Below are 24,343 nucleotides of genomic sequence, written 5' to 3'. Positions count from 1 at the left end.
GCTGAGTCAGTGAATAATCAAGAGCAGGAGCATCCTGTTGTTCAACTGAGCCATAAGCTGTTACCATGTAAATTGTGATACCTAGTGATTGGGAAGGAATGTATTGGTGTGGTGTGGGCATTGCAGAGATTGCAGCTGTATCTTTGCATGCATTTCTCAGTACAGTATATTCAGATCACAGTCCACTAATTGGTTAAATGGATCTTTGTTAAATTTGGCAAGGGACAAATCCGCTGGTTTGTTATGATGAAGCATTGCATTGCAGGTGACTGACTAGCACAGTGATCATCACAAAACTCCAGCAAATGGGAATACAATAGTGAGGCATGACTTGACAAAAGCCTTCCCAAGAACCTCGTCAAAAGGGGAGAAATAATGTGACAAAATCCATGATATTGTTATTCTATAGGGATAAGTAGAGACAGAATTAGCTGTGTATGGAAATGTATCAATATTAATTTAAAGGCAATGGGGATTAAATTGGATATCCCCCAAAAATGGACACGGGGATCGTGATGCGCGATTAACCTGCGCTTGTTCAGTGTAATGTAGGCAGCATGCCAACTTTGTGCCGTCTGCTCATTATAGTGATTTCTGGGTGCAGCCAGTGCTAACCCACTGTTCATTGGCTGCACACATAAGCAGGGAGCACAATAACATTAATAACTTGCACTACTTAAAGCTGGCCTGCACTAATTAAAGCTAGCCTGCAACACTTAATGGGGAGGTGCATTGTGGCTGGAGCAGATGCTGGGAGTGGTTCTGCAAATGAATCTGACCTGGGAAAGAGTGAAGAATGGCTGACCATTGAAGAGAGCGGGCACCCAGGTTTTTGGACGCTGCATTGGAGGTCTTGGTGGTGGAGGAGGTGGAAAGGAGGAGAGATGTCCCATATTCTAAGGGGGGCAGGAGACCCTCCAGAGACATGATGAGAAGGCAGTGGGAACAGATAGCCGCAGAGGTCAATGCCAGGAGTTTAGATCCAAGGACCTGGATGGAGTGCCTCGAAGTTCAGTGACCTCACTCGAGTGGTCAAGGTCAATAAATGCATTTTAAAATGCCGTATCCTACCAACTGCACCACGAGCCTCAGCCACTGCTCAATTCACCACACCCCCATCACTCACCTACCAACAATCTCTATCAATGAGGACTTGTACCTAACATTCATAGTAGTCACACCCACATCTCACAGCTTGCACAAACTGCCAGCTATTCAACCATGACAGCCTCATCACCCAAACAGATTGCATGACACTCACTGACACGCTTCCCCTCTCTTGCAGGAGAAGGTGGCACACAACCAGAGGCAGTAGGAACTAACTGGAGGAGGAGAGGCATGCCTGCATGTTCTAACCCACATGGAGGTGCTGACCATTATGGGAGGGGCCATTTCTGAGGCCTTGGCCACCGATGGGGCTGAATCCATTGAAAATGACGGTATCCTCATACCTAATCCTCCTTCTCGCATCCCACTTCCCCCCTCAGCCCACAATCCCTTCTGACTTACAAGCTACAGAGGGTGTAAGCATGCACTTCTTTCTCCTCTCCCTCACCACAACCCATCCCTTGTCCCTTTTTCATGTCAGATACCCAAGAACTGCAACCTGCCCAGGCACTGGTGGAAAGCAGAAAGACAATGATGATGAAGACACACTGTCATTTAATTTCACATTCGCAGCCACCAGCTCAGATACTGACACTGCGCGTATCTTTAGAGAATAGCATAGAGGCAGGATCTGCACGTGGTGAGACACTGGGCACAAGTGTGCTGCAGCAAGGGCTGGGGCAAGGATAGCGCAGGGGCCAGCTCGCCAGAAGGTGAGATCGCACACGACTGCAGAGGACTCAAATGATGACTTCCATGGGCCAGGCTACAGAAAAAGGCTGATGGGGGTACACACCAAAATGCTTGGTGCACTGGAAAGCCTGCGTTCAATGTCAAGGAGCATAGAGGAGTCCAGCACCAACTTGGCGAAGGGCTTTGCGCACAGCTTGGAGACCATGCTTTCCAACATGGAACGGGTGGCCATCTGTGGAGCCAACTATTATGCAGCATCTGATGGCTGATGTCTCAGCTTCCATTGCAGCACAAGCAGCATCCACCCAATGTCGAGTACTGCAGTGGAAGCTCAGACTGCTGTCATGCAACCTCAGCTTGCTGCCATGGAAGTTTAGACTGCTGCCATCATGGCTCTGGGTACCAGTGTGCAAAGGGGCTTCCAGGGTGTGTCAGCACTCCTGCAATCTGTTCTCCAACAGATCTGCTCCCTAATGACCCTCTGCGGATATGGCCTCCTGCTGACAGCCCTTCTTCCCCCTCCTCCTCCCTCTTCTAGCAGCTTTTCCTGCTCTGCGTGGCCTCTGCTCATTCTCCCAGTCATGCTCAATGCCAAGAGGAAGCCCTACTCGGCCACCCATGTCTGGAAGCAACTGGTCTGTGCACAAGCCTTTAAGTCACCAAAAAAGTACTTCAGCACCAGCCAGACCACTTCCTGTAGATGACTGAAACTTTTAACAAGTATGCAAAAGCACCAAAACGCGTAGAATTGCAGCAGCAGCCAAAAGAAATCATGCGGCAACTAACCTGTAAGTAGTTGATGAACCCTTTAAATATCGCTGATGCGGGGGTCCTTAACGCCATTGACCACTTGTTCAACTGTGGGAGGTTAAGAGTTCCAAAATGGCAGCACTGGCGTCAAATCAGCGATGCACGCTGATTGACGTAATGATCAGCCTGCTCTGCACACCTTCGGCGGATGTTGGGCGCGCGTGCGCTAACCCCTTTACCAATATGGCATTTTGCGTCAGAAGGGTGTGCGTGCGTCGCAGACACCATTTTGGAACCATAAAGGGCCTCGTAGCACTCAAAAAAAGGATGCTACTGAGCCCAATTTCGCCCCCAGAGGGTGGTAAGAGCTAAGGTGGCCTGCAGCGTATCTAGTTTCCACGAGATGGTATTTGTCTTTAAACTATAAATAGTTTTATTATGATAACTGAGACAGGAAGACATCCCTTAGAAGGTGTGAAGTGTGACAAAAAATAAGCTTTTTGACTCGAGTTTTAGGTTGGTACAGGTGCACTATCCCTTATCCGAAACCCTTGGGGCCAGCCAGATGTGTTTCAGAATTCGGAATTTTTCGGATTTCAGAACGGATAATAATGCTTATAAATGGACAAGAGGTAGCCTACAGCTACACCACTAGTGATGGATGCAAACCTGGCTAGGTAACCAGATTACTATAAAGAAATAGTTAACAGCAATGTTTCCTCAAAGTTGCACACGGCCACGCAGTAACCTGCAAACTCCCGTGCAAGCTGCTCAAACTTCTACACTGGAAATACCGAGAGACGCTCCACAAAAAAACTTTCGGTTTTCAGAGCTTTGCGAATTTCGGAATTGCGGATAAGGGATAGTTGACCTGTACTGGTTTTCATTCAGTCATAGTACATCAGGAGTTAAAAACCAGAATTATGCACCACCTTAACGCAGTACAGGAAACTTTGGTTTATCCGGAGGTTGTATGTCCGGAAACCTCGATCTAACGGCAGAAATCAGCAGCCGTTTTGTTAGGTTATTTTTCTTCCCCTAGCATTTTTCTTCCCCTGGCATTTTTTTAAACAGTCAGGCTCTGGAAAGCGTCTCTGTAGCTTAGCAACAGCTACAGAGAGGCTTCCAAGGTACGGGCCGACTGTTTACAAGCTGTTGCTAAGCAACAGTGTTTGTTGTCAGATACGGCGATGAAAACCTCCGTATCCTTCAACATTAGCGCTGGTCTATCCGGAAGTTTTGATAGATCGGCAGCAGCTCGGTCCCGTCGGTGCCGGATATCGCGAAGTTTCCTGTACTGTATTGCAATGTATTATTCAGTTGGTCTCTGAGCAGCTATCCTGAGGGAGGATCCAAGTTGATCAATTTAGGCACAAACAGGTTGTGTTATTTATGTGTCTGATTGGTAGCTCCTTTTTGAATTGAACAAATACTTACTTAAATTCATAAACGCTTGTTTGGGGGGAGCTTATTCGTCTGTAGTTTTCAAATCTTTAAGTTTGATGTACAGAACCTGGAACATCTGAAGAGAATTAAATAAGTGAGACAACTTCTGTAATTGGTGAGAAAAGGATTACAGAAGCAATAGATAAAAAAAGAAATCAAGCTACAAATTGTAGCAGTAGAAATGTGAACTACTGTTTCTTTCTACAGTAAGAGGAATTGGCAGAGTTAGATAACTATGTAAAATATTGTTATGGTCCTGCTATTTATTTGCTTGTTCATTTATTTTGTTCAATAATTTCCTGTGACACTTACAGCCTGAATGAAATAAGGTCTCATGCAGAGTTATGCTCCCACTTGTCAAAATCAAGGAGGATGTTGTGGAAGCATGGGCTGCAACCTTATCTAAAGCAATACAAATAACGATGATTATTATCTGCATATACCTGGATATCAGGACAGAGGAAGATGCTCTCAAGGACATAGCGAGCTAGGGCTCACCTATGAGAGTAGTCTTAAAATAGAGGAGTCAAAAATATCTATTCAGATATATATAAAAGGAACAAAAAACTGACAGCAACTTATTTTCCTGATTTGCAAAATGGCTCATTGTCCACTTGCATTCTTAGAGAGCTCAAAAACAGCCTACCTCCCTTCCCACAGTGGCACCACTACTTAATTTAGACTCCATTCCAACACTAATTTTAGAGCATGTAAATAACTGCACTTTATACACTAATCGAGGCTATCTTGCCCTGTTATTTTCAGTAAGCTGCATTTTGTGATGACTCAGTCTGGGAGCTAAAGAGGTACATGAAGAGGGAGAGAGGAAAAAGTAATGGCATCCAGATGCAGGGTGAAGAAGGACAAGGACTAAGGGAGCGCTGCCTGGTGTGGTACTGAATTATATTGAACAGATTCAGTTTCTCTCCATAACCTCTGCTGAGATAGTTGATCCAGTCAGGTTGGGCACTTCCACGGATCTCAGGGCTCCTGGCCGGGGAGTGGGGGGGGTGGGGGGTGGAACATAGGAACAGGAGCAGGCCATTCAGCCCTTCGAGCCTGTTCCGCCATTCAATGAGATCATGGCTGATCTGTAACCTAACTCCATATACCTGCCTTTGCCCCATACCCCTTAATACCTTTGGTTAACAGAAATCTATCAATCTCCGATTTTAAATTAACAATTGACCTAGTATCATCTGCAGTTAGTGACAAAGAGTTCCAAACTTCTACCACTCTTTGCGTGTAGAAGTGTTTCCTAAAATCACTCCTGAAAGGCCTGGATCTAATTTTAAGCTATGTCCCCTAGTCCTAGATTCCCCAACCAGCAGAAATAGTTGCTCATTATCTACTCTATCAGTTCCCCTTAATACCTTGAAAACTTTGATCACATCACCCCTTAATCTTCAACCCTAGTTTGTAGAATCTCTCCTTGTACTGTAATTGAATCCTTGGAGTCCAGGTATCGTTCTAGTAAATCAAGGCTGCACTCCCTCCAAGGCCAGTATATCCTTCCTGAGGTGTGGTGGCCAGAACTGAACACAGTGCTCCAGGTGTGGTCTAACCAGGGCTTTGTACAGCTGAAGCATGACTTCTTAAACCCCTTGTATTCTAATCCTCTAGAATAAAGGCTAGCATTCCATTAGCCTTTTTGATTATTTTTTGTATCTGTCCATTACATTTTAATGACCTATGTACAGGGACTCTTAAATCTTTTTGGACCTCTACTGCTTCTAACTGTTCACCATTTAGAAAGTACTCTGATCTATCCTTTTTTAGGTCCAATGTGGATGACCTCACATTTGCCTACATTGAAATCCATTTGCCACAGTTTTGCCCATTCACTTAATCTATTAATACCTCTTTGTAAAGTTATGCTTCCATCAACACTGCTTACAATGTTTTATCTTTGTATCATCAGCAAACCTGGATATGTGGCTCTCTATCCTGTCATCGAAGTCGTTAATAAACACAGTGACTAATTGAGGCCCCAATGACTAATTGAGGCCCCAACACAGATCCCTAGGGGACGCCATGAGTCACATCCTGCCAATTAGAGGACCTGCCCATTATCCCTACTCTCTTTCCCCTGCCTCTCAGCCAAACTTCTAACCAGGTCAATAATTTGCCCTCAATTTCATGAGCTACAACTTCAGCTAACAGTCTCTTATGAGGGGCTTTATTGACTGCCTTCTGGAAGTCCATATAAATAACATCAATGGACATTCCCCTGTCCACTACTTTAGTCACCTCTTCAAAAAATTATATCAGGTTCGTCAGGCATGGCCTGGCTTTCACAAATCAATGCTGGCTTTCTCTGATCAGCTGAAAATGTTAAAGGTGTTCAGCCATCCTATCCTTAATTATAGACTCTAGTAATGTCCTGTCAACAGATGTTAGGCTAACTGGTCTATAATTCCTTGGTTTCCCCCTCTCGCCTTTCTTAAATAGCGAAGTGGCATGTGCAATTTTCCAATCTAAAGGTTCCTGAATCGAGAGAACTTTGGAAGATCATAGTTAGGTCATTGGCAATGTTCTCACCAATTCCTTTAAACCCGGGGATGAAAACCATCTTGTCTTGGGAATTTGTCACTCTTTAGTGGCATTATTCTCTTCATTACTGTTAATTTGCTTACGTTAATTATGGTGAGTCCCTGTCCGTAATTCAAAATTAGCTTCCTTGGGGTGTCCAGCATACCATCCTCTTCCCCTACTGTAAAAAATGATGCAATGTAATTATTTGACATGTCTGCCATTTCTTTATTTTCCTTTATAATATCACCATTACCAGTTTTTAAGGGGCCCACACTGCTCTTAACCACCCTCTTTTTTCTAATATAAGTTTTTTGTGTTGATTTTGATAATCCTTGCAAGTTTCTTTTCATACTCCTTTTTGTAGCTCTTACGATCTGCTCTGTCACCCTTTGCTGTTCTTTTAACTCTCCCATTCACCAGGATCTGTTATATTTTTTGCATTCTTGAATGCTTTTTCTTTTAGTTTTATGTTGCCCCTTACCTCTTTGGTTGTTTTTTGGCAAGTACAGCTCTTGTCCCTTCGGGGTATAAACTGGTTCTGTATCACGTGAAATTCTTTTTTGAACAACCCCCACTGATCCTCTGACATTTTACCCATTAATAGATTTTCCCACTTTACTGTGGACCGCCTCTGTCTCATCCTGTTGAATTCGGCCTTACCTAAATCTAGAACCTTAGCTGTTTCGCGTTTCTCCCTTTCACACACAACATTAAACTCAGTCATATTATGGTCGCTATTAGATAAATGTTCACGCACCATTAGGCTGTTAACTAGATCTGGCTCATTACTCAGTTTTAAATCTAATATGGCCTGCCCCCTTGTTGGTTAGAGGACATATTGTTGTAGAAAACTGTCCTGAACACACTCAAGAAATTCTCTACCTTTCTGACATGAGCTTGTCTGCTTATTCCAATCTACATGGAAGATAAAATCCCCCATTAAAACCACACTGCCTTTACTACATGCTTGTCTGATCTCTGCATTAATACATTCTGACGCTTCATAGCTGCAACTAGGGAGCCTGTACACAACTCCACTACAGTCTTAAATCCTTTTCTATTTCTTAATTCTACCTATAAAGTCTCCACTACCTGCTTACCTCTCGTTATATCCTCTCTTATCATAGAAGTAATTTCATCCTTAATCACTAATGCTACTCCTCCCCCCTCTACCATTTTCCCTATCCTTCCTATAGATCTTATAACCTGGTATATTCAGTTCCCAGTCCTGACCATGTGCCTACCATATCATACCCTCTAAGTTGAATTTGCTCCAGCAATACATTCAATTTGTTTCTTATACCCTGTGTGTTTGTATAAAGAACGCTTATTTGGGCCACACACCCTAATCTGTCCTTCTGCTCTAATGTTGTTTTTCTCACACATTTCATATTTCTCACACCCGATTTAATGACTTTATATTTTTTATTTTTCCCTTTGCCTGTAGTACCTGCTGCACAATTTCTGACTAGTACTCTACTCTTCTTTTTTTATTTGTTTTAGAATTATTTTTCCACGTGAGCCCTCGGGACGGGGTGGGGGTGGGGGCAAGAATTAGCCAGAACATCTGCTTCTGATTACAATCCGGTGATCCCCACTGGAAAGAGTGGGTGTCGAGTGAGGGCAACATAAACTTGGCTCTGATGACCACACCCAGTTGTCCACAATCTATTGACACTCAGTGTGGAGCTGTCTCCAGGAGTCACCACCTTCAGCAGAGAGGGAAGAGAATTGGAGAAAAAACATGATTTTTCTTTTATTGTCTTACAGAAGGATCATACTGTATTAAACCATATCCTGCACAGAAAACAGGGAAGATAGACACCAGAGGTACATCCAGGTCATCACCCAAGGAATGGCTGCACAGTACAGCTATCTTCTGCAAATCCATTCAATCCAGAGAACTTCAATACATTGTCAGAACTAAAACTGATTAAGTGTCGAGCATCCCTTCAAAACCAATGTTCCAAAAGCCTCGGCGGTTTGAGGTTGTTTGCACCAGAAGGTGAAGAAACCTTAAAAAGTACAGGGCTAGTAACAAATTGCCCAAGCAGTGACTTTCACACAATTGGTAAAGCTCCTGAAGTACTGGCACATCCATAGAGGTGAGAAGCCATTCAGGTGTGTGAGAAAGGCTTCGGTCATTCAATTCTCGTGAACACTGGCACATCAAAACAGATGAAAGGCTGTTAAGCAGTGAGGGGTGTGAGAAGAGATTTGCACGTTGTCAGACTTCCTGATACACAGGTGCATGTACACAGGCAAGAAGGAATCCAGATGTGAGGATTTTAACAAAGTCTCAGTGCGGTGGTCACGTCTGTTGCAAAATAAGGGCAGCTACATGGGCGAGAAACCATACAAGTGTGATGTGTGTGGCTGGGCCTTTTCACAGGCATCGATCCTCGTGGAACATCTGCGCATTCACACAGGGGAGAAGCCGTTCAAGTGTGAAGTGTGTGAGAAGTCCTTTGCACAAGCATCGACCCTCCTGCAACACTGGCGTATACATACGGGTGAGAAACCATTTAAGTGCAAGATTTGTGACAAAGCTTTCTTAAAGCAGTCGCAGCTCGTGGAACATCAGCGCACTCACACAGGGGAGAAACCATTCAGGTGTGACGCTTGTGACAAAGCTTTTGTGACATCGTCACGCCTACTGGAACACCAGCAATCTCACACAGGTGAGAAACCATTCAGGTGTGAGGCTTGTGACAAAGCTTTTGTGACATCGTCACGCCTACTGGAACACCAGCGAACCCACACAGGTGAGAAACCATTCAGGTGTGACGCTTGTGACAAAGCTTTTGTGACATCGTCACGCCTACTGGAACACCAGCGAACCCACACAGGGGAGAAACCATTCAGGTGTGACGCTTGTGACAAAGCTTTTGTGGCATCGTCACGCCTACTGGAACACCAGCGAACCCACACAGGTGAGAAACCATTCAGGTGTGAGGCTTGTGACAAAGCTTTCACACTTTCGTCATTACTTCTGAAACATCAGCGCACTCACACAACTGAGAAACCGTTCAAGTGCGAAAGTTGTAGCAAAGCTTTCATTAAGTCCTCGGGCCTCCTGGCACATAAGTGCATTCGGAAAGACGAAAAACCGTTCTGGTGTGCAATTTGTAAAAAAGCTTTCTGCAGCTCATCATACCTCCGTGTTCACCAGCGCATCCATACAGGAGAAAGACCATTCAAGTGTGAATTTTGCAACAAAAGTTTCACCCAGTCAACACGTCTCCTACAACACCAGCGTATCCACACAGATGAAAGACCGTTCAGGTGTGCGGTTTGCAACAAACACTTCTGCAACTCATCATATCTACGGGTACACCAGCGCAGCCATACAGATGAGAGACCGTTCAGGTGTGAGATTTGTGACAAAGATTTCTGCAGCTCAGCATACCTTGTGGTACACCAGCGCATTCACACAGGTGACAAGCCGTTCAGGTGTGAGATTTGTGATAAAGCCTTCTGCTACTCACCATATCTACGGGTACACCAGCGCATTCACACAGGTGACAAACCGTTCAGGTGTAAGGTTTGTGACAAAGCTTTCTCGCGCTCCTCATACTTTCGGAAACACCAGTGCGTCCCCACATCTGATAAACTATTCAAGTGTGAGTTTTGCAATAAAGGTTTCACACAGTTGTTAGACATCACTGAACACCAGCGCACCCACACAGGCGACAGACGCTTCCAGTGCAATAGCTGCCAGAACTGCTTCACCTACTTCTCCTCTCTAGAGATACACCAGTGCATCAACACGGAGTAGAAACCCTTCCACTGTAAGATTCGAAATTTTCAATAATAATCACACAAGAAAATAAGGGTTAATAAGACAGTTTATTGACCAAAAGAAAGCTTGTGCAGAAAAACCTTTGATAAAAGGGCACACAAAATGGCCGCCGGACCTCGTGACTAGTTTCTGGGACCATTTGAATTCTGTTACTGCAAGCCAGACAGGCTTGTGTATTGAGGACATTAAGCCCGCGAAAACCAGTTTCAGGAAACCGAAACTCAGGGAACTGAGAATACATATTAATTGGATTCTAAGTACAGGACAGTTTTGGGTAACAGGATGAGGCCCATCAAGAAATGGGCGGACAATTGAAGGAACAGTTTAAACCCATTTACTGTGCAAAGGAAAACCATTTAACAGCCATCAAGGGCAATCTCCAGACCGATCAATATACGAACTGAGTTACGGTGACAAAGCAAAAGACATTATCGGCCCAGGAAGGGCAGTTAAGCTATCACCGGGCCCCGTTGAAAAGACAAAGCGCCCCTGCAGAGAATTCTGCCCGCCAAAATATTACAAAGACTGGACTATGATTTGGCGGGAGATAAGACTGTCCCAAAAAGGTATAACTATGGATTGGAAGGTCCATCAAAACAAGCTTCGGGAGGGACACGCTTCACGCTTCGGGAACACGATTCAGTAGTTACGATTCGATTCGGGACGGACTCTTCGGCCAGACAAGGCTCGGCCACGACGGGAAGACGACGAGGGTGGCCCTGGTACTGTTGTCGGGAGATCATCGACGATCCAGGCCGAAGAAGAAGACACCCTCCAGCTCGACTTCGAAGGATAACCATGACTGGATAAAGAAAGCAATTCGGTATCAGCGTCCCAGTCGAGGACCATCGGGAAAATGACGATCCAGGCCGGAGAAAAAGGACACTCCGGGCCTAGCACTCCAGTGCCTCAACATCCCATCCGGTAACGGACTTTTCCATGTGCATCCATCTCTACAACATCACATCGGTGGCAGATTCTCCAATGTGCATCCAGTTCTTCAACTTCGTGTCGGTAGCAGAGTCATCCATGGCGAGCGCTCACCAAGGCTGCACCGGCTGCTTCATCGCATGAGAGAGAAAAACAAGCTGCGCCAGAAGTTTCCAAATCCACGTGACGACGGAAAGGTGTGCCAAAAGGCTGCAAACCCCTTTTTCGCGATTCCGAGAGTGGTGAGCATGATCCCGAGTTCCTCAAGTCGAAATTTAGTTTAGGTATAGGGGAGGGGGTTAAGGGTAATTGTAATGTGTTTCCCCTTTTACGATGTGCCGTGTGTTCCCCATTTCCATAGAGTTAAGTTCATAGATATGTGCATGCTTGTAGTTACTTTGATCTGTGTTTATGACATGTATTTTATAATGCTGCAAACTGTTTAAATAAAAGCATCCATTTCGTGCTATTCAACCTGGTCTATTGAGTCTTTCTCTGCACTACAGTTCCCTGCACCTAAGTCCAAGGTCTAGAACCGTAGGGAAGAGTGGGTCGAACCACTCAAGGGTAATTATTGCATGAAGCCTGGTAGGAGACCAGAACGAGCAAGAGAAACCCCCTACAGAGATGGCGACCGCGGCAGGACCTTGGCAGCAGGAATGTAGTGTGTTAGATCAAGGTCTGAATAAACGAAATGTGATGGATGAGAGAATAGCGGATTATGTTTTTGGGAAGGTAAACCTTACGAAACAATGGATATCTGACCTATTAAGGGATAGGCGCCCGCTAGACGCAGCCATCAAGTGGACAGAAAGCAAAGAGCATAAGAAATCAGTAGAAAAGGCGGTCTGGCTGATGTGCTACAAGAAGCAAGTCCAGCTTTTGGACCAAGTCGTTGTAGCACAGACGGCCCAGATCAAAGGTCTACTAACAGAAGTAGAGGAAAAGGTTGCGGGACGTCTGAAACTGATTGAATCACTTAACGCGTTGAATCAGGAACGCCGACCCGTAACTCACCGCCATGAGCTTGGAGTGTCAGGTCATTGAGGCCAAGGCCAGTGAAGGTAGAATGAGAGACAGGTGTTTCCGCCTAGCTAGGCAGATAGAGGCCCAGGAGGAAAGTATTCAGGGGGCTAGGGCAGCATATAAGATGGCCATGGAGGACAGGTCTGAGAACACCAACCATAGCGCTTGCCAAAGGGAGCTAGAGGACTTGAGAAAGGCCCTAGCGAAGGCAAACGGCTTGGTGTGTCTCCTAAACCCACCAGCGAGCCAGCTACTGTTAGCCAAGGAATCCAAAAGACCGATTCCGCAAGAGGCAGTTGGGGTACCAACCCCCGAGCCCTCAGCACCTCCCGCCTATACTGAGTCTTGGACTCCGGGGAAGGAACCGGAGAAGTCAGGCACAGAGGTTCCTGAGGTAGAGCAACCCCAGGTAGCAGAGCCGGGACTGGCACCGATGTGTCCCACTTGACACCAGAGGCTCGGTCCAGGCGCCAACGATGGCGAGGACGGACCCCTCGTGAGTCAGATCATAATGCCCCATAGCGCACAACAGTTAAGGGCAATGATAACTCACATCCCAAAACTCTCCGAGTCAGGAGATCCCTCCGTCCATTTTAGGGACGTGGAGCAAACCGCAGCAGTAAATGACTGCGACGGGGCTGAACAGTCCAAAATGCTGCTGTTCTCCCTGGATAGCTCGCTGCTCCAGTGTCTCCCTGATGAGAGCAAGAGAGGGCGCAAGACGTACGAGGAGGTGTGGGACGAGATCCTGGAGATTATGGGGGAGGGTGACGGGACTCCGTTCCTCCGATTGGAAAGGACGGTACAGCTAGCGGGAGAACCCCCACGGGTTTTCGCCGGAAGGTTGTGGCCAGTGTATCGGCGCAGCTGTCCGGGAGGACCGGAGAGGAACGGGCTAAATGTTGAACAAAGGGCTCATTGGCTCCGGTGCCTGGTCGCCAATAGCTTGCCACAGGTGAGGGAGCAGGCCAAAGCATGGTTTGACCCCACTAACCCCCGCTCCACGGAGGAGCTAGTACTTGATCAGCTCATGATAAGTTACAGGAACATCAAGAGTAGGGATGTGCCTTCCTCAAAGGGAAAGGTGCATGAGGTGAGGCCTGCAGCTCCGGCTAAAAAGGAATGGCATCAGGAGGGGAATCGCCCTCCCCAAGCCAAGAGTAGTTATTACGGGTGTGGGAAGGAGGGTCACTGGCGCCGGGACTGTAAAAATCCCTGGAAGGATTTAAAGGGAAAAGCTCCCTCAGCCCCAGCCCAAACGCCCATCCGGGAGAAAGGAGCCGATGTGTCGATCCATCCCGATACGATCGAGTCAGTTTTAGAGGCAATGCGGTCTCTAATGACCTCGCAGGGGAAGGTGGCAGTCGCCAACGGCCCTGTTGCTCCCCCAACCCCAACCGCTGTACCCAATTGACTAGAGCCAGCGCAGCCTGTCGACCTGTGTCCTCTAGAAAGACATGCACAGGAAGAGACCTCCTGTAAAATGGAGGAATACCTGCGGTGCCAGGTTGCGGAGGCTAAGTTGAGCAGGTTTTAAGGGAGGAGAACGCCAGGTTAACAGCGAGGGCTGGCAGTTTAGAGGGTCAGCTAAGGGTTTTTAAAATGGTTCATGACCAGTGTAAACTGTTTAAGCCAGGTGCACAAGGACCAACAACAGGGGCCAGGTCTGAGGACAAAAATCCTCAGCCTGCGACAGAGTCACAGACCACACAGGCTGGAACTGTAGCCTGCGTGAAGGGAGGAGACATCCCAACGGAGTGGGAGATCTCCCCTCTGTTTTGGGAGTCGGACGAGGAAGAGCCCGAACAGCTCGACCCCGCCCTTGACCCGATCACGGAGGAGGAAGAGTCAGAGGACGAAGATCACGCCCTCGACTCAAGCTTAGGGGAGGTAGGGATTGGGGGTGGAAACTCACCACCTGTAGGGACAGGTGAGGTGGAGTCGGATGCCACAAATCCCGGCCCCGGGGGGGGCGGAGCCTGAGGTAAGGGAGCCGGAGCCGGCAGCTGTGGTGGGACCACAGGCTGTGACGGTGAAGGTCCCGATCCCCGGTCCGTCAGCCCTGGGAGCCTCGCCCATGGCATCCCCTCGTAGGTCGACTCGAACGCCTCAGCCCAGAAAGTTTTGGCCAAATTCTCCTTATCTCCCCCAACCTCGGCCCAGAGCAGCCCAGGAAAGACACGGTTCCCGTTCAGCAGCGACAGGCTGCGGGGGATCAAAGCCGAGGGTCAGTGCAGCCCCGCCACAGGGAACGGCACGCTGCAGCCCTCACAGGAATTAGGTAGGCCGCCCGTAGGAGGGCGGCGCTGTACATAGGTTTAGGTAATGATAAGTTAAGTTAGGTAATTATAATGTTAGTTTAAGGTATGTAAGGCTTAAGATGATGGGGATGTTTTAAAAGATAGCTTTCGAAGTCTGCCCAGTGTGCGTGTTTGTTTGGAAGCGGGGTCAAGGGACGCGAGCGCCCGTTTAATTAGGCCAGCACCTGTTGGGAGCCTGGCTACATCATCTTATCGATTACAGAAACCAGGGATACCATGGAAAGGATTCTCATAGTGATCGCGGCGATCGGGTGCGGGCTGGCCTACCGGGGCCGCACCAAGGACGTCATCGTGTTCGGATGTTCCGGGGACACAGCCCCCATCGTGACAGATGGGACGGGGAAGCGAGAGGTTGAGGAAACCGCCACCTACTTCCACCAAGGGAGATGGCCAGGATGGCTGGGGTCGAATTCCACGGAATACTCCAGCAATTTCGGGTTTGTCTACCAAGAGACTTCATTATCGTGCCCTCGGGTGAGGATCCTTGCACCCAGAGTCAGCGTTACCGTGGGAAAGAAGATCTGTTTGGTGTGTAATGGGAACGTACCGCTAAGTAGATGGTGGTGGCTCCGAAAGCTGGGGAAGAATATGAAGAACTCTACTATCGAGTGGGAGCGACTGGGTAACAATACCCATCGGACAATTACGGGGACTCACGGACAGTTACGTGTGTGTTGGGACAAATGGTGGGAACCAGATGAAGGGATATATGTCTGCATGTGGGGTTCAAAACGCGTTTGCCCCAAAGGCATATCCATCTTTTTCCAGAGGCAGTGGCAGGATGCCGGGAAAGGGATGAGGTGGGACGTCAGCACCCAGGCGTGCGGAGTCCCATTCTCCCCGATTCCGGTAAACGCCACTGAACTCATCACCCACCCACGCAAGCCCCTGCCCACGATTCCGGTAGCACTAGCCCAGAAAGAAGGGTGCCCCACCACCACAAAGGGACCCGGGAACGGTTTAGTATTGGTACCCACCGGTCAGATGCTGTACCAAGGGGTACACTACGCGGTGGCCTCAGTGATTTTAAACCTCACTGAGGTACGATTGCCGGAGTGGTGTCCCAAGGAAATGGAACAATTGTACCAGGTCCTGTTGACCAGAATGTTCAGACAATTTTACGAGTTTGACTTTGCCGACATCGACAAAGCCGAATTGTACACCACACCACAGGAAGTCTTGGATCGGGTAGGGAGGCAAAGAAGGGGTACTGTAAATTACATTTTCACTGCTTTTAACACCGGGACGTCTGTTGTCAACGCTCTAGACAACGTGGAGCTGCAGACACAGATCAATGGTTTAAAAGCCCAGTTAAGGAACATACTGACAAATGAAAATAAGGTAGTGGGTTCTGAGCTACATGAGGACCAGGCCATGACACTACACTTAAAAGAAATAATTGCTGAGCTGGAGAAACACGCTAGAACGGTAAATGCGCTCATTAAGGAGGATCGGAATGCGTCCGATCAGGCGGCGCAGAACGAGGCCTGCGTGCTATATGGGGCGTGGTTACTGGGCGAGGGTCGCAGTAATCTGGAGGATTTAAAACAAGGTTTGGTCCCGTCCTGGATCAGCAACAAGCACTTGCAATCGCTCTACCCTTTTGAGAATGCATTAAGCCCGTGCCAGCTCAGACTAGTTGCAGAGGCGTACCCAGTCCCAGTGGACTGCGGACGCTCGAATCACACTATCATGGGAATAGTGGTAAGGAGTGGGTCCCGCAGCAAAGCCCACCCTGGTATACAGGGTGGAGAACATTGGAGTCATTCAGGGGGGTGCGCACATTCGTTACGCAGTGGTCCCGCCTTATGTCATCAGATGGGAGCGTACGATGACAGGCACCGACCTCTCGGGGTGTCGGAGCCGGGGAGCACACATCATCCTGTGTCCCCAGCACTTGAATGCCTTTTTAAAACCACAGTTCGGGTTCAGAGCCGCTAGCGCGAAGCCGATAAATTGCACCATGGAGGCAATGGCAAAGGACCATGTGCCCCCGCAGGTGGCATATATCGGAGGCGGGACATACTGTGTCACCACTGCAGCGCCTCACTACCGCCACGGACAGCACGAGTGGTGTCCGGTCAGTGACAGCAGTTTCTGTTTTAAACCCAGGGCTGAAGTTCAAGTGGCACAACAACGGATTGTCCTCATTCCTGTACCTTCCACCATTCACCTCACTAAAAGAGAATTTCACAGATTTGCAGCGATTCATCATGCATTTTGTCATTCCCCCTCTCCCCGAACACCTCACCAAGATTTTAAAAGCCGTAGTAGTCTCACAGAAGCATTTTTACACACTGGAGCAGAAGACATTAGAGATAGGAAAAGACATATTGGACATAGTCACCCTACCATGGTGGGACCTGTTCACTAATATAGAGATCCCGCCCTGGATTAGAATAGCATCCCACATCCTAGTAGTGTGTCAGGTTTTAATTGTAATATTTTTACTGTTCGTGCATTGCAAGAGAGGCAAACGCCTCCAGAGGCACGAGAACACAGGAGAATGGAGAGAACGCTATGTACGAGTGGGTGAAGAGGACACCCCAGTGTAAGCTGCTATGCATTAAAAGGTTAAAGCGTCCCTCCACTCTGGGTTTTTAGTTACTGCATGATTTAAGAGTGTAAATACTGTTGTGTTATAGCCGTTGATAAGATTTTTTCTGTTTTTTGATGAATAAAAGGTGTATGCAGGTGGTGTAAGGGGTATCGGCCCCTTCACATCTGAAAGATGAATGTTATAGTTTAAGATAATACTGCCTATGATTGTCCAACTGTACACAAGGTAAATTTCTGAAATGGGAACTGCATGTGTCGTGGGGGTCGTAGATAGTTAATTACCAGGAATTTTTGGATGTGAGGAATCAGGGAAAATTTGCTCACCAAGGATTATTGATACTTTAAGCAAGCTATCAGTATCACAGGGGGACTGTAAGATTCGAAATTTTCAACAATAATCACACAAGAAAATAAGGGTTAATAAGACAGTTTATTGACCAAAAGAAAGCTTGTACAGAAAAACCTTTGATAAAAGGGCACACAAAATGGCCACCGGACCTCGTGACTAGTTTCTGGGACCATTTGAATTCTGTTACTGCAAGCCAGACAGGCTTGTGGATTGAGGACATTAAGCCCGTGAAAACCAGTTTCAGGAAACCGAAACTCAGGGAACAGAGAATACATATTAATTGGATTCTAAGTACAGGACAGTTTTGGGTAACAGGATGAGGCCCATCAAGAAATGGGCGGACAATTGAAGGAACAGTTTAAACCCATTTACTGTACAAAGGAAAACCGTTTAACAGCCATCAAGGGCAATCTCCAGACCGATCAATATACGAACTGAGTTACGGTGACAAAGCAAAAGACATTATCGGCCCAGGAAGGGCAGTTAAGCTATCACCGGGCCCCGTTGAAAAGACAAAGCGCCCCTGCAGAGAATTCTGCCCGCCAAAATATTACAAAGACTGGACTATGATTTGGCGGGAGATAAGACTGTCCCAAAAAGGTATAACTATGGATTGGAAGGTCCATCAAAACAAGCTTCGGGAGGGACACACTTCACGCTTCGGGAACACGATTCAGTAGTTACGATTCGATTCGGGACGGACTCTTCGGCCAGACAAGGCTCGGCCACGACGGGAAGACGACGAGGGTGGCCCTGGTACTGTTGTCGGGAGATCATCGACGATCCAGGCCGAAGAAGAAGACACCCTCCAGCTCGACTTCGAAGGATAACCATGACTGGATAAAGAAAGCAATTCGGTATCAGCGTCCCAGTCGAGGACCATCGGGAAAATGACGATCCAGGCCGGAGAAAAAGGACACTCTGGGCCTAGCACTCCAGTGCCTCAACATCCCATCCGGTAACGGACTTTTCCATGTGCATCCATCTCTACAACATCACATCGGTGGCAGATTCTCCAATGTGCATCCAGTTCTTCAACTTCGTGTCGGTAGCAGAGTCATCCATGGCGAGCGCTCACCAAGGCTGCACCGGCTGCTTCATCGCATGAGAGAGAAAAACAAGCTGCGCCAGAAGTTTCCAAATCCACGTGACGACGGAAAGCTGTGCCAAAAGGCTGCAAACCCCTTTTTAGCGATTCCGAGAGTGGTGAGCATGATCCCGAGTTCCTCAAGTCGAAACTTAGTTTAGGTATAGGGGAGGGGGTTAAGGGTAATTGTAATGTGTTTCCCCTTTTACGATGTGCCGTGTGTTCCCCATTTCCATAGAGTTAAGTTCATAGATGTGTGCATGCTTGTAGTTACTTTGATCTGTGTTTATGACATGTATTTTATAATGCTGCAAACTGTTTAAATAAAAGCATCCATTTCGTGCTATTCAACCTGGTCTATTGAGTCCTTCTCTGCACTACAGTTCCCTGCAGCTAAGTCCAAGGTCTAGAACCGTAGGGAAGAGTGGGTCGAACCACTCAAGGGTAATTATTGCACGAAGCCTGGTAGGAGACCAGAACGAGCAAGAGAAACCCCCTACACCAGTGCGACATCTGCCAGAACTGATTAACCGATTCCTTCTGTCTCACAAAGCACTGGCACATCCACACCGGCTAGAAGCCAATTCAAGTACTCAACCTGCGCAGAGCTTCAAAGAGTTGCCCCCACCCCCATACAGAGATAAGCAGCAGTTCCAATGCAGCCCCTCACAAATTTCAGGAACATCGTCAACCTCTCTTGCTGTCCGTGCATCCACATGGGTGAGAAACGGTGGAGGTGCACCATTTTCAAGACAGCTGTTAAATAGTGTAACTAGTTCATCAACAGAGGCAAGAAGTGCAGAGTCTCCAGAGGCAGAGTGTCTGTACAGTGAAAAATGCTAATGGCGCCCTTCCCAACATTAATCTAGCACTCTCAATCTATATCCATGCCTCTCCATTACAAGGAAATGTCCTGTGTATAGACATGAAAGGAAGATGAGAAGGAGCTCGTAAGTTAAGGGAAAGAGAATGAAACACAGGAAAAGACAAATACAGAGAAAAACCCTACAGAAATTGAAATAGAACGGTTGTGAGGAGATGGCTCAGTGGTCTCAATGACCTTTGCTTGTCTCATCCTACAATCCCCAATTGCCCGAGCAGGGTTTACAAGCCTTCAGTAGCTCACTTGTCATGATGGGATAAGAGGATCGTACAGCTTGGAGTAGGGCAAGAGCTGTAAGAGTATGTCCAATGTGACATGTCACCACCCAGCCCACTGCAGATAAAGCTTTGAACCCAGCAGAGACACGTAGGCAGTTCGTGTCATTAAATAGGAGAGAGATTATATTAAAGAGGTGCTAACTGTGTGTAAAAACATTCTTGCAGCTCCTACCACCACAGGTTTGGGATTTCTTTTTCCAATGTTGTCCCAAAATTTTCCTACGCACCCCCCATCCCCCCAACTCTGGTTTGGTCCCATGGCTCCAGCACCTTGCCCACTTTGGATTTGTACTTCTTTGTTTTATTTCCAAGTTTCTCACTGGGATATCTTCTCTGTTTTCCTCCCTCTGCCTCTGCACCAAGCGACGAATCATTCTTGGTGATTTCAACCTCCATCTCCACTCTTCTTGCTCTCTCTCCTCTGAGTTCACTGCCCTCCTTCCCTCCCTAAATCTCTCCCTCCATGTAAACTCTCCTACCCATATGCACGGCCACCCCCTTGATCTTGCCATCTCACGTGACCTAGCTACTCCCATTGTAACTTTCACTGATAAAGCAATCTCTGATCATTGTATCACTCTCCACCCATATTCCCCTTCCCTCCACCCCTCCCAACACCATTTTTTCATGTGCCCTGGAAAAAGTCTCCCTCAAGTCACTTCACTACACTTTCAAATTCCAACTATCTAGCCTTTGGTCCACAATTCATCATGACATTTCTGCATCAACCAATCTGCTAAATCACACCCTCTCCAACACCTTTGATGTCCTTGTCCCCATTAAAACCATTACTCTTTCTCTTACCCTAGTTCAACTCCAGAGACTTGAGCACAGACATCTAGGCTGGCACTCCAGTACAGTACTGAAGGAGTGCTGCACTGTCGGAGGTGTGGTCTTTCAGATGAGACGTTAAACTGAGGCCCTGTCTGCCTTTTCAGGTGGACGTAAAAGATCCGATGGCACTATTTCAAAGAATAGCCGGGGAGTTATCCGCAGTGTCCTGGCCAATATTTATCCCTCAACATCACTAAAAAAAATTATCTGGTCATTATCACATTGCTGTTTGTGGGAGCTTGCTGTGCACAAATTGGCTGCCGCGTTTCCTACATTACAACAGTGACCACAGTTCAAAAAGTACTTAATTGGCTGTAAAGTGCTTTGGGACGTCCAGTAGTTGTGAAAGGCACTATATAAATGCCAATCATCCCCCCACCCCCCGGTATACCTCTCACCTCTGCTCCCTTAAGCCCAAGGGACGCAGATTTGAACATCTTTGGCGGACAACTGGTTTAACTAGCCATCGCCAGATCTGGCTGGACCACATAAAGCATTATCGGGTCCTGCTCTCCATTGCTAAACCTGCTCATTATTCAAAGATCATCCAGGAATGCAAAGATAACCCCCGGCTTCTCTTCACCATAAACCTCTATCCTGTGTCTCCTCCGCCCTCACCTCCAACAAGTGCGAGGAGCTCATGGACTTTTTTGTCACAAAGATCAAAACTATACATTCAGCTGCCTCTGCTGCTCCCTTCCCTTCCCCTAGCCCACCGAATGTTCCCCGCAGCCCTAGCCCTGAACTCACGTCTTTCTCTAGATTCTACCCCATCTTCTATCTTGCTTTCTCTGAGCGCACCTTGACCATGAGACCCACCCTCAATAACAACAGAAAATGCTGGAAAAACTCAGCAAGTCAGGCAACATCCGTGGAGAGAAATTTGAGTTGACGTTTCGGGTTTGACCCTTCTTCAAAACTGGAGAGAAAAGGAACTAGATCGAAGGCAGGGCTGCGATCGGACAAAAGAATAAAAGAACCAAAAGAAGTAAAAGAGATTAGAAGCTAGACGAGATGGTAATAGGCTGTGATTAGGTGTAAAGTGTACTGGCAGGGCAAAAGATAGCTGCCAGGTGTGAGAGAGAAACAAAAGGAAAGGGGGGGGGGGAAAGGAAAGGAGTGGAAAAATATAAGTGAAAATGAAATAGGGGCCGAGGTTATGATCTGAAATTGTTGAACTCGATATTGAGACCGGAAGGCTGCAGAGTGCCTAATCGGAAGATGAGGTGCTGTTCCTCGAGTTTACGTTGAGCTTCCGTGGAACAGTACAAGAGGCCAAGGACGGTGAGGTCCGAGTGGGAATGGAGCGGTGAATTGAAATGACAGGCGACCGGAAGCTCGGGGTCACCCTTACGGACTGAACGGAGGTGTTCCGCAAAGCGGTCACCCAATCTGCGTTTGGTCTCCCCAATGTAGAGGAGACCGCATCGTGAGCACCCTCAATCCGATTCCGAACAAACTGTTGACCACCTAACTTCCCTTCCTGGGCCCCATGTTAGCTGATATTGTTAACAGTTCTCTCTCCTTAGGAACTGTCCCCCTCCCCATCACATCTGCTGTAATCACCCCCTCCTCAAAAAAAAACACCCAAAAACACCCTTGACCCCTTTGTCCTTGGAAACTATTGCCCCATCCCCAACCTCCCTTTCCTTTCCAAAGTCCTTGAACGTGTTGTCGCCTCCCAAATCCCTGCCCATCTTTCCCGCAATTCCACGTTTGAATCTCTCCAAACAGGTTTCCGGTTCCGTCACATTATCAGAGTCAGGAATGACATTCTATGTGACTGACCCTGGTAAACTATCCCTCCTCATCCTTCTTGACCTATCTGCAGCTTGCGACACAGTTGACCACACCATCCTCCTCCCATGCCTCTCCTCTGTTGTCCAGCTGAGTGGAACTGCCCTTGCTGGGTTCCATTCTTATCTATCGAATCATAGCCAGAGAATCCCATGCAATGGCTTCTGTTCCCACTCATGCACCATTACCTCTGGAGTCCCCCAAGGATCTATTCTTGGCCCCCTTCTATTTTTCATCTACATGCTGCCCCTCAGCGATAATCATCCGAAAACACAACATCAGGTTCTACATGTACGCTGACGACGCTCAGCTCTATCTTACCACCACCTCTCAATCCCCTCCACTGTCTCTGATTTGTTACACTGCTTGTCTGACATCCAGTACTGGATGAGCAGAAATTTCCTCCAACTAAATATTGGGAAGGCTTGAAGCCATTGCCTTTGGTCTCCGCCACAAACTCTAATCCCTGGTCACTGTTTCCATCCCCTGGCAACTGTCTGAAGCTGAGCCAGACCGTTCGCAACCTTAGTGTTGTGAAAAGAAATGTAATCACTGAGATCTCCAGAGAGTTTCTTAGCCTATGGATACAGCCAAGAACATGTGCTGGGCATCCCACTGGTCTTCCATTGCAAAATAATTCAGCAAACTGCAATTGTTCCTACTGCACCAATGAATAGCCCTTTCTCTCCACTCGAAGTTTATCAGTTTCAGTTGGTAGGAAGTGTGGACCTGCCCTTGGAAAATGCCTTGTTGGCATAAACAGAGAGAGAGTTGGGGAAAGGTAGAATTATGACGGTAGTTAGGGTACCAGCTGCTAACCACATTTCATTGAGTCATATATGGGCTGGATTTTACCAACCCTGAGGAGGCGGGTTTGGAGGCAGGACTGATGGGAAAAATTGGGAGCGGGTCCCAACCCGCCTCCGAACCATCTTCCCCGACTCGCGCAGGGACCCGTCTCCTAGCGGCGGGAAGGGGATTAGAGCCAATTAACTGCCTGTTAACAGGTAGTTAACAGGCTGTTAAGAGACTCCACCATTCTACGCCTGCTGATGCGGGCTTCCCGACGACGGGGAATCCCCGCCAGGGTCAGCGGGGCGAGCAGTGGGTCTGCGGGGGTGAGAGGGGTTGAAATGTCAGCTGTAGAGGTGAGTGATGGGTGCAAGTGTGGACAGGTAAGTATGAGAGCTGAGCATAAAGTGGTGGAAAAAGCTTCCTTCCCTTTGCTTCTTTCTGTAGGCTTCAACCTTTGAGGATCCAGAGGTGCCTCATCTCAACGGCAGAGATCACAGAATGGCTGCTGCATTCTCAGATGCAGCAGACATCTGCTTTCTGCTGAGGAGAGAGGTCTTGGTGAGCCTGTGTGCAAGGGCTCACCTTAGAACAGAGATTGTCAGTGTTTGACAGCTTCTCAAAACTGTCAAATGCTGACAATTGATCTGTCAATAATTTTTTGACAGATGAAGCGTCATACGCTGACGACATCTGTCACCGGCTTTCCCTTAATTGGCCAGTAACAGCCAATCAAGGAAAAATAGCATGGGTTGCTCAGACATCGCTGGGGGTGGGACTGAAACCCGGAAACCAGAAGTCCCACCTCCAGTGAGAAAATCCAGCCCTACGAGTCAAAGTCATTACGGCACAGAATGAGGCCATTCGGCACATTGAGTCTATGCCGGCTCTCTGTAGAGCAATTCAGGCAGTCCCATTCCCCTGCTCTATCCCCGTAGCCCTGCAAGTTTAATTCCCTCAAGTGCCTATCCAATTTCCTTTTGAAATCATTGAGTGTCTCCGCTTCCACCACCCTCGTCGGCAGCGAGTTCCAGGTCATTACCACTCGCTGCGTAAAAAAGTTCTTCCTCACATCCCCCCTGTATCTCTTGCCCAAAACTTTAAATCTGTGTCCCCTAGTCTTTGTACCATCAGCTAATGGGAACAGCCTTTCC

At 47.6% G+C, this 24,343-nt stretch overlaps 2 protein-coding genes across 2 annotated transcripts in view; both read left to right on the top strand.

Annotated features, from left to right (window-relative positions):
• Positions 1-11,737, top strand: part of LOC147095548 (uncharacterized) — a 65,897-nt gene extending 54,160 nt beyond the window's left edge. The window contains exon 3 of the mRNA XM_085974670.1: positions 8,961-11,737. Within this exon, the coding sequence (XP_085830796.1) occupies positions 8,961-10,309 (1,349 nt within the window). The 3' untranslated portion in view covers positions 10,310-11,737. The remainder of the gene's footprint in view (positions 1-8,960) is intronic.
• On the top strand, positions 11,426-18,951 carry LOC147095547 (uncharacterized). The gene is made up of 2 exons (XM_085974669.1): positions 11,426-11,505; positions 14,813-18,951. The coding sequence occupies exon 2, from the start codon at positions 14,827-14,829 to the stop codon at positions 16,549-16,551; it is 1,725 nt and encodes a 574-aa protein (XP_085830795.1). The 5' UTR covers positions 11,426-11,505; positions 14,813-14,826; the 3' UTR covers positions 16,552-18,951.
• Positions 18,952-24,343: the final 5,392 nt, after the last annotated feature.

The sequence above is a fragment of the Somniosus microcephalus genome, unplaced genomic scaffold (genome assembly GCF_052327205.1).
Source record: "Somniosus microcephalus isolate GS21.2 unplaced genomic scaffold, FLI_Smic_1.0 unresolved_chr1, whole genome shotgun sequence".
Taxonomy (NCBI): domain Eukaryota; kingdom Metazoa; phylum Chordata; class Chondrichthyes; order Squaliformes; family Somniosidae; genus Somniosus; species Somniosus microcephalus.
The sequence above is the reverse complement of the archived record's forward strand: the minus strand, read 5'-3'. Positions and strand labels throughout refer to the sequence as shown.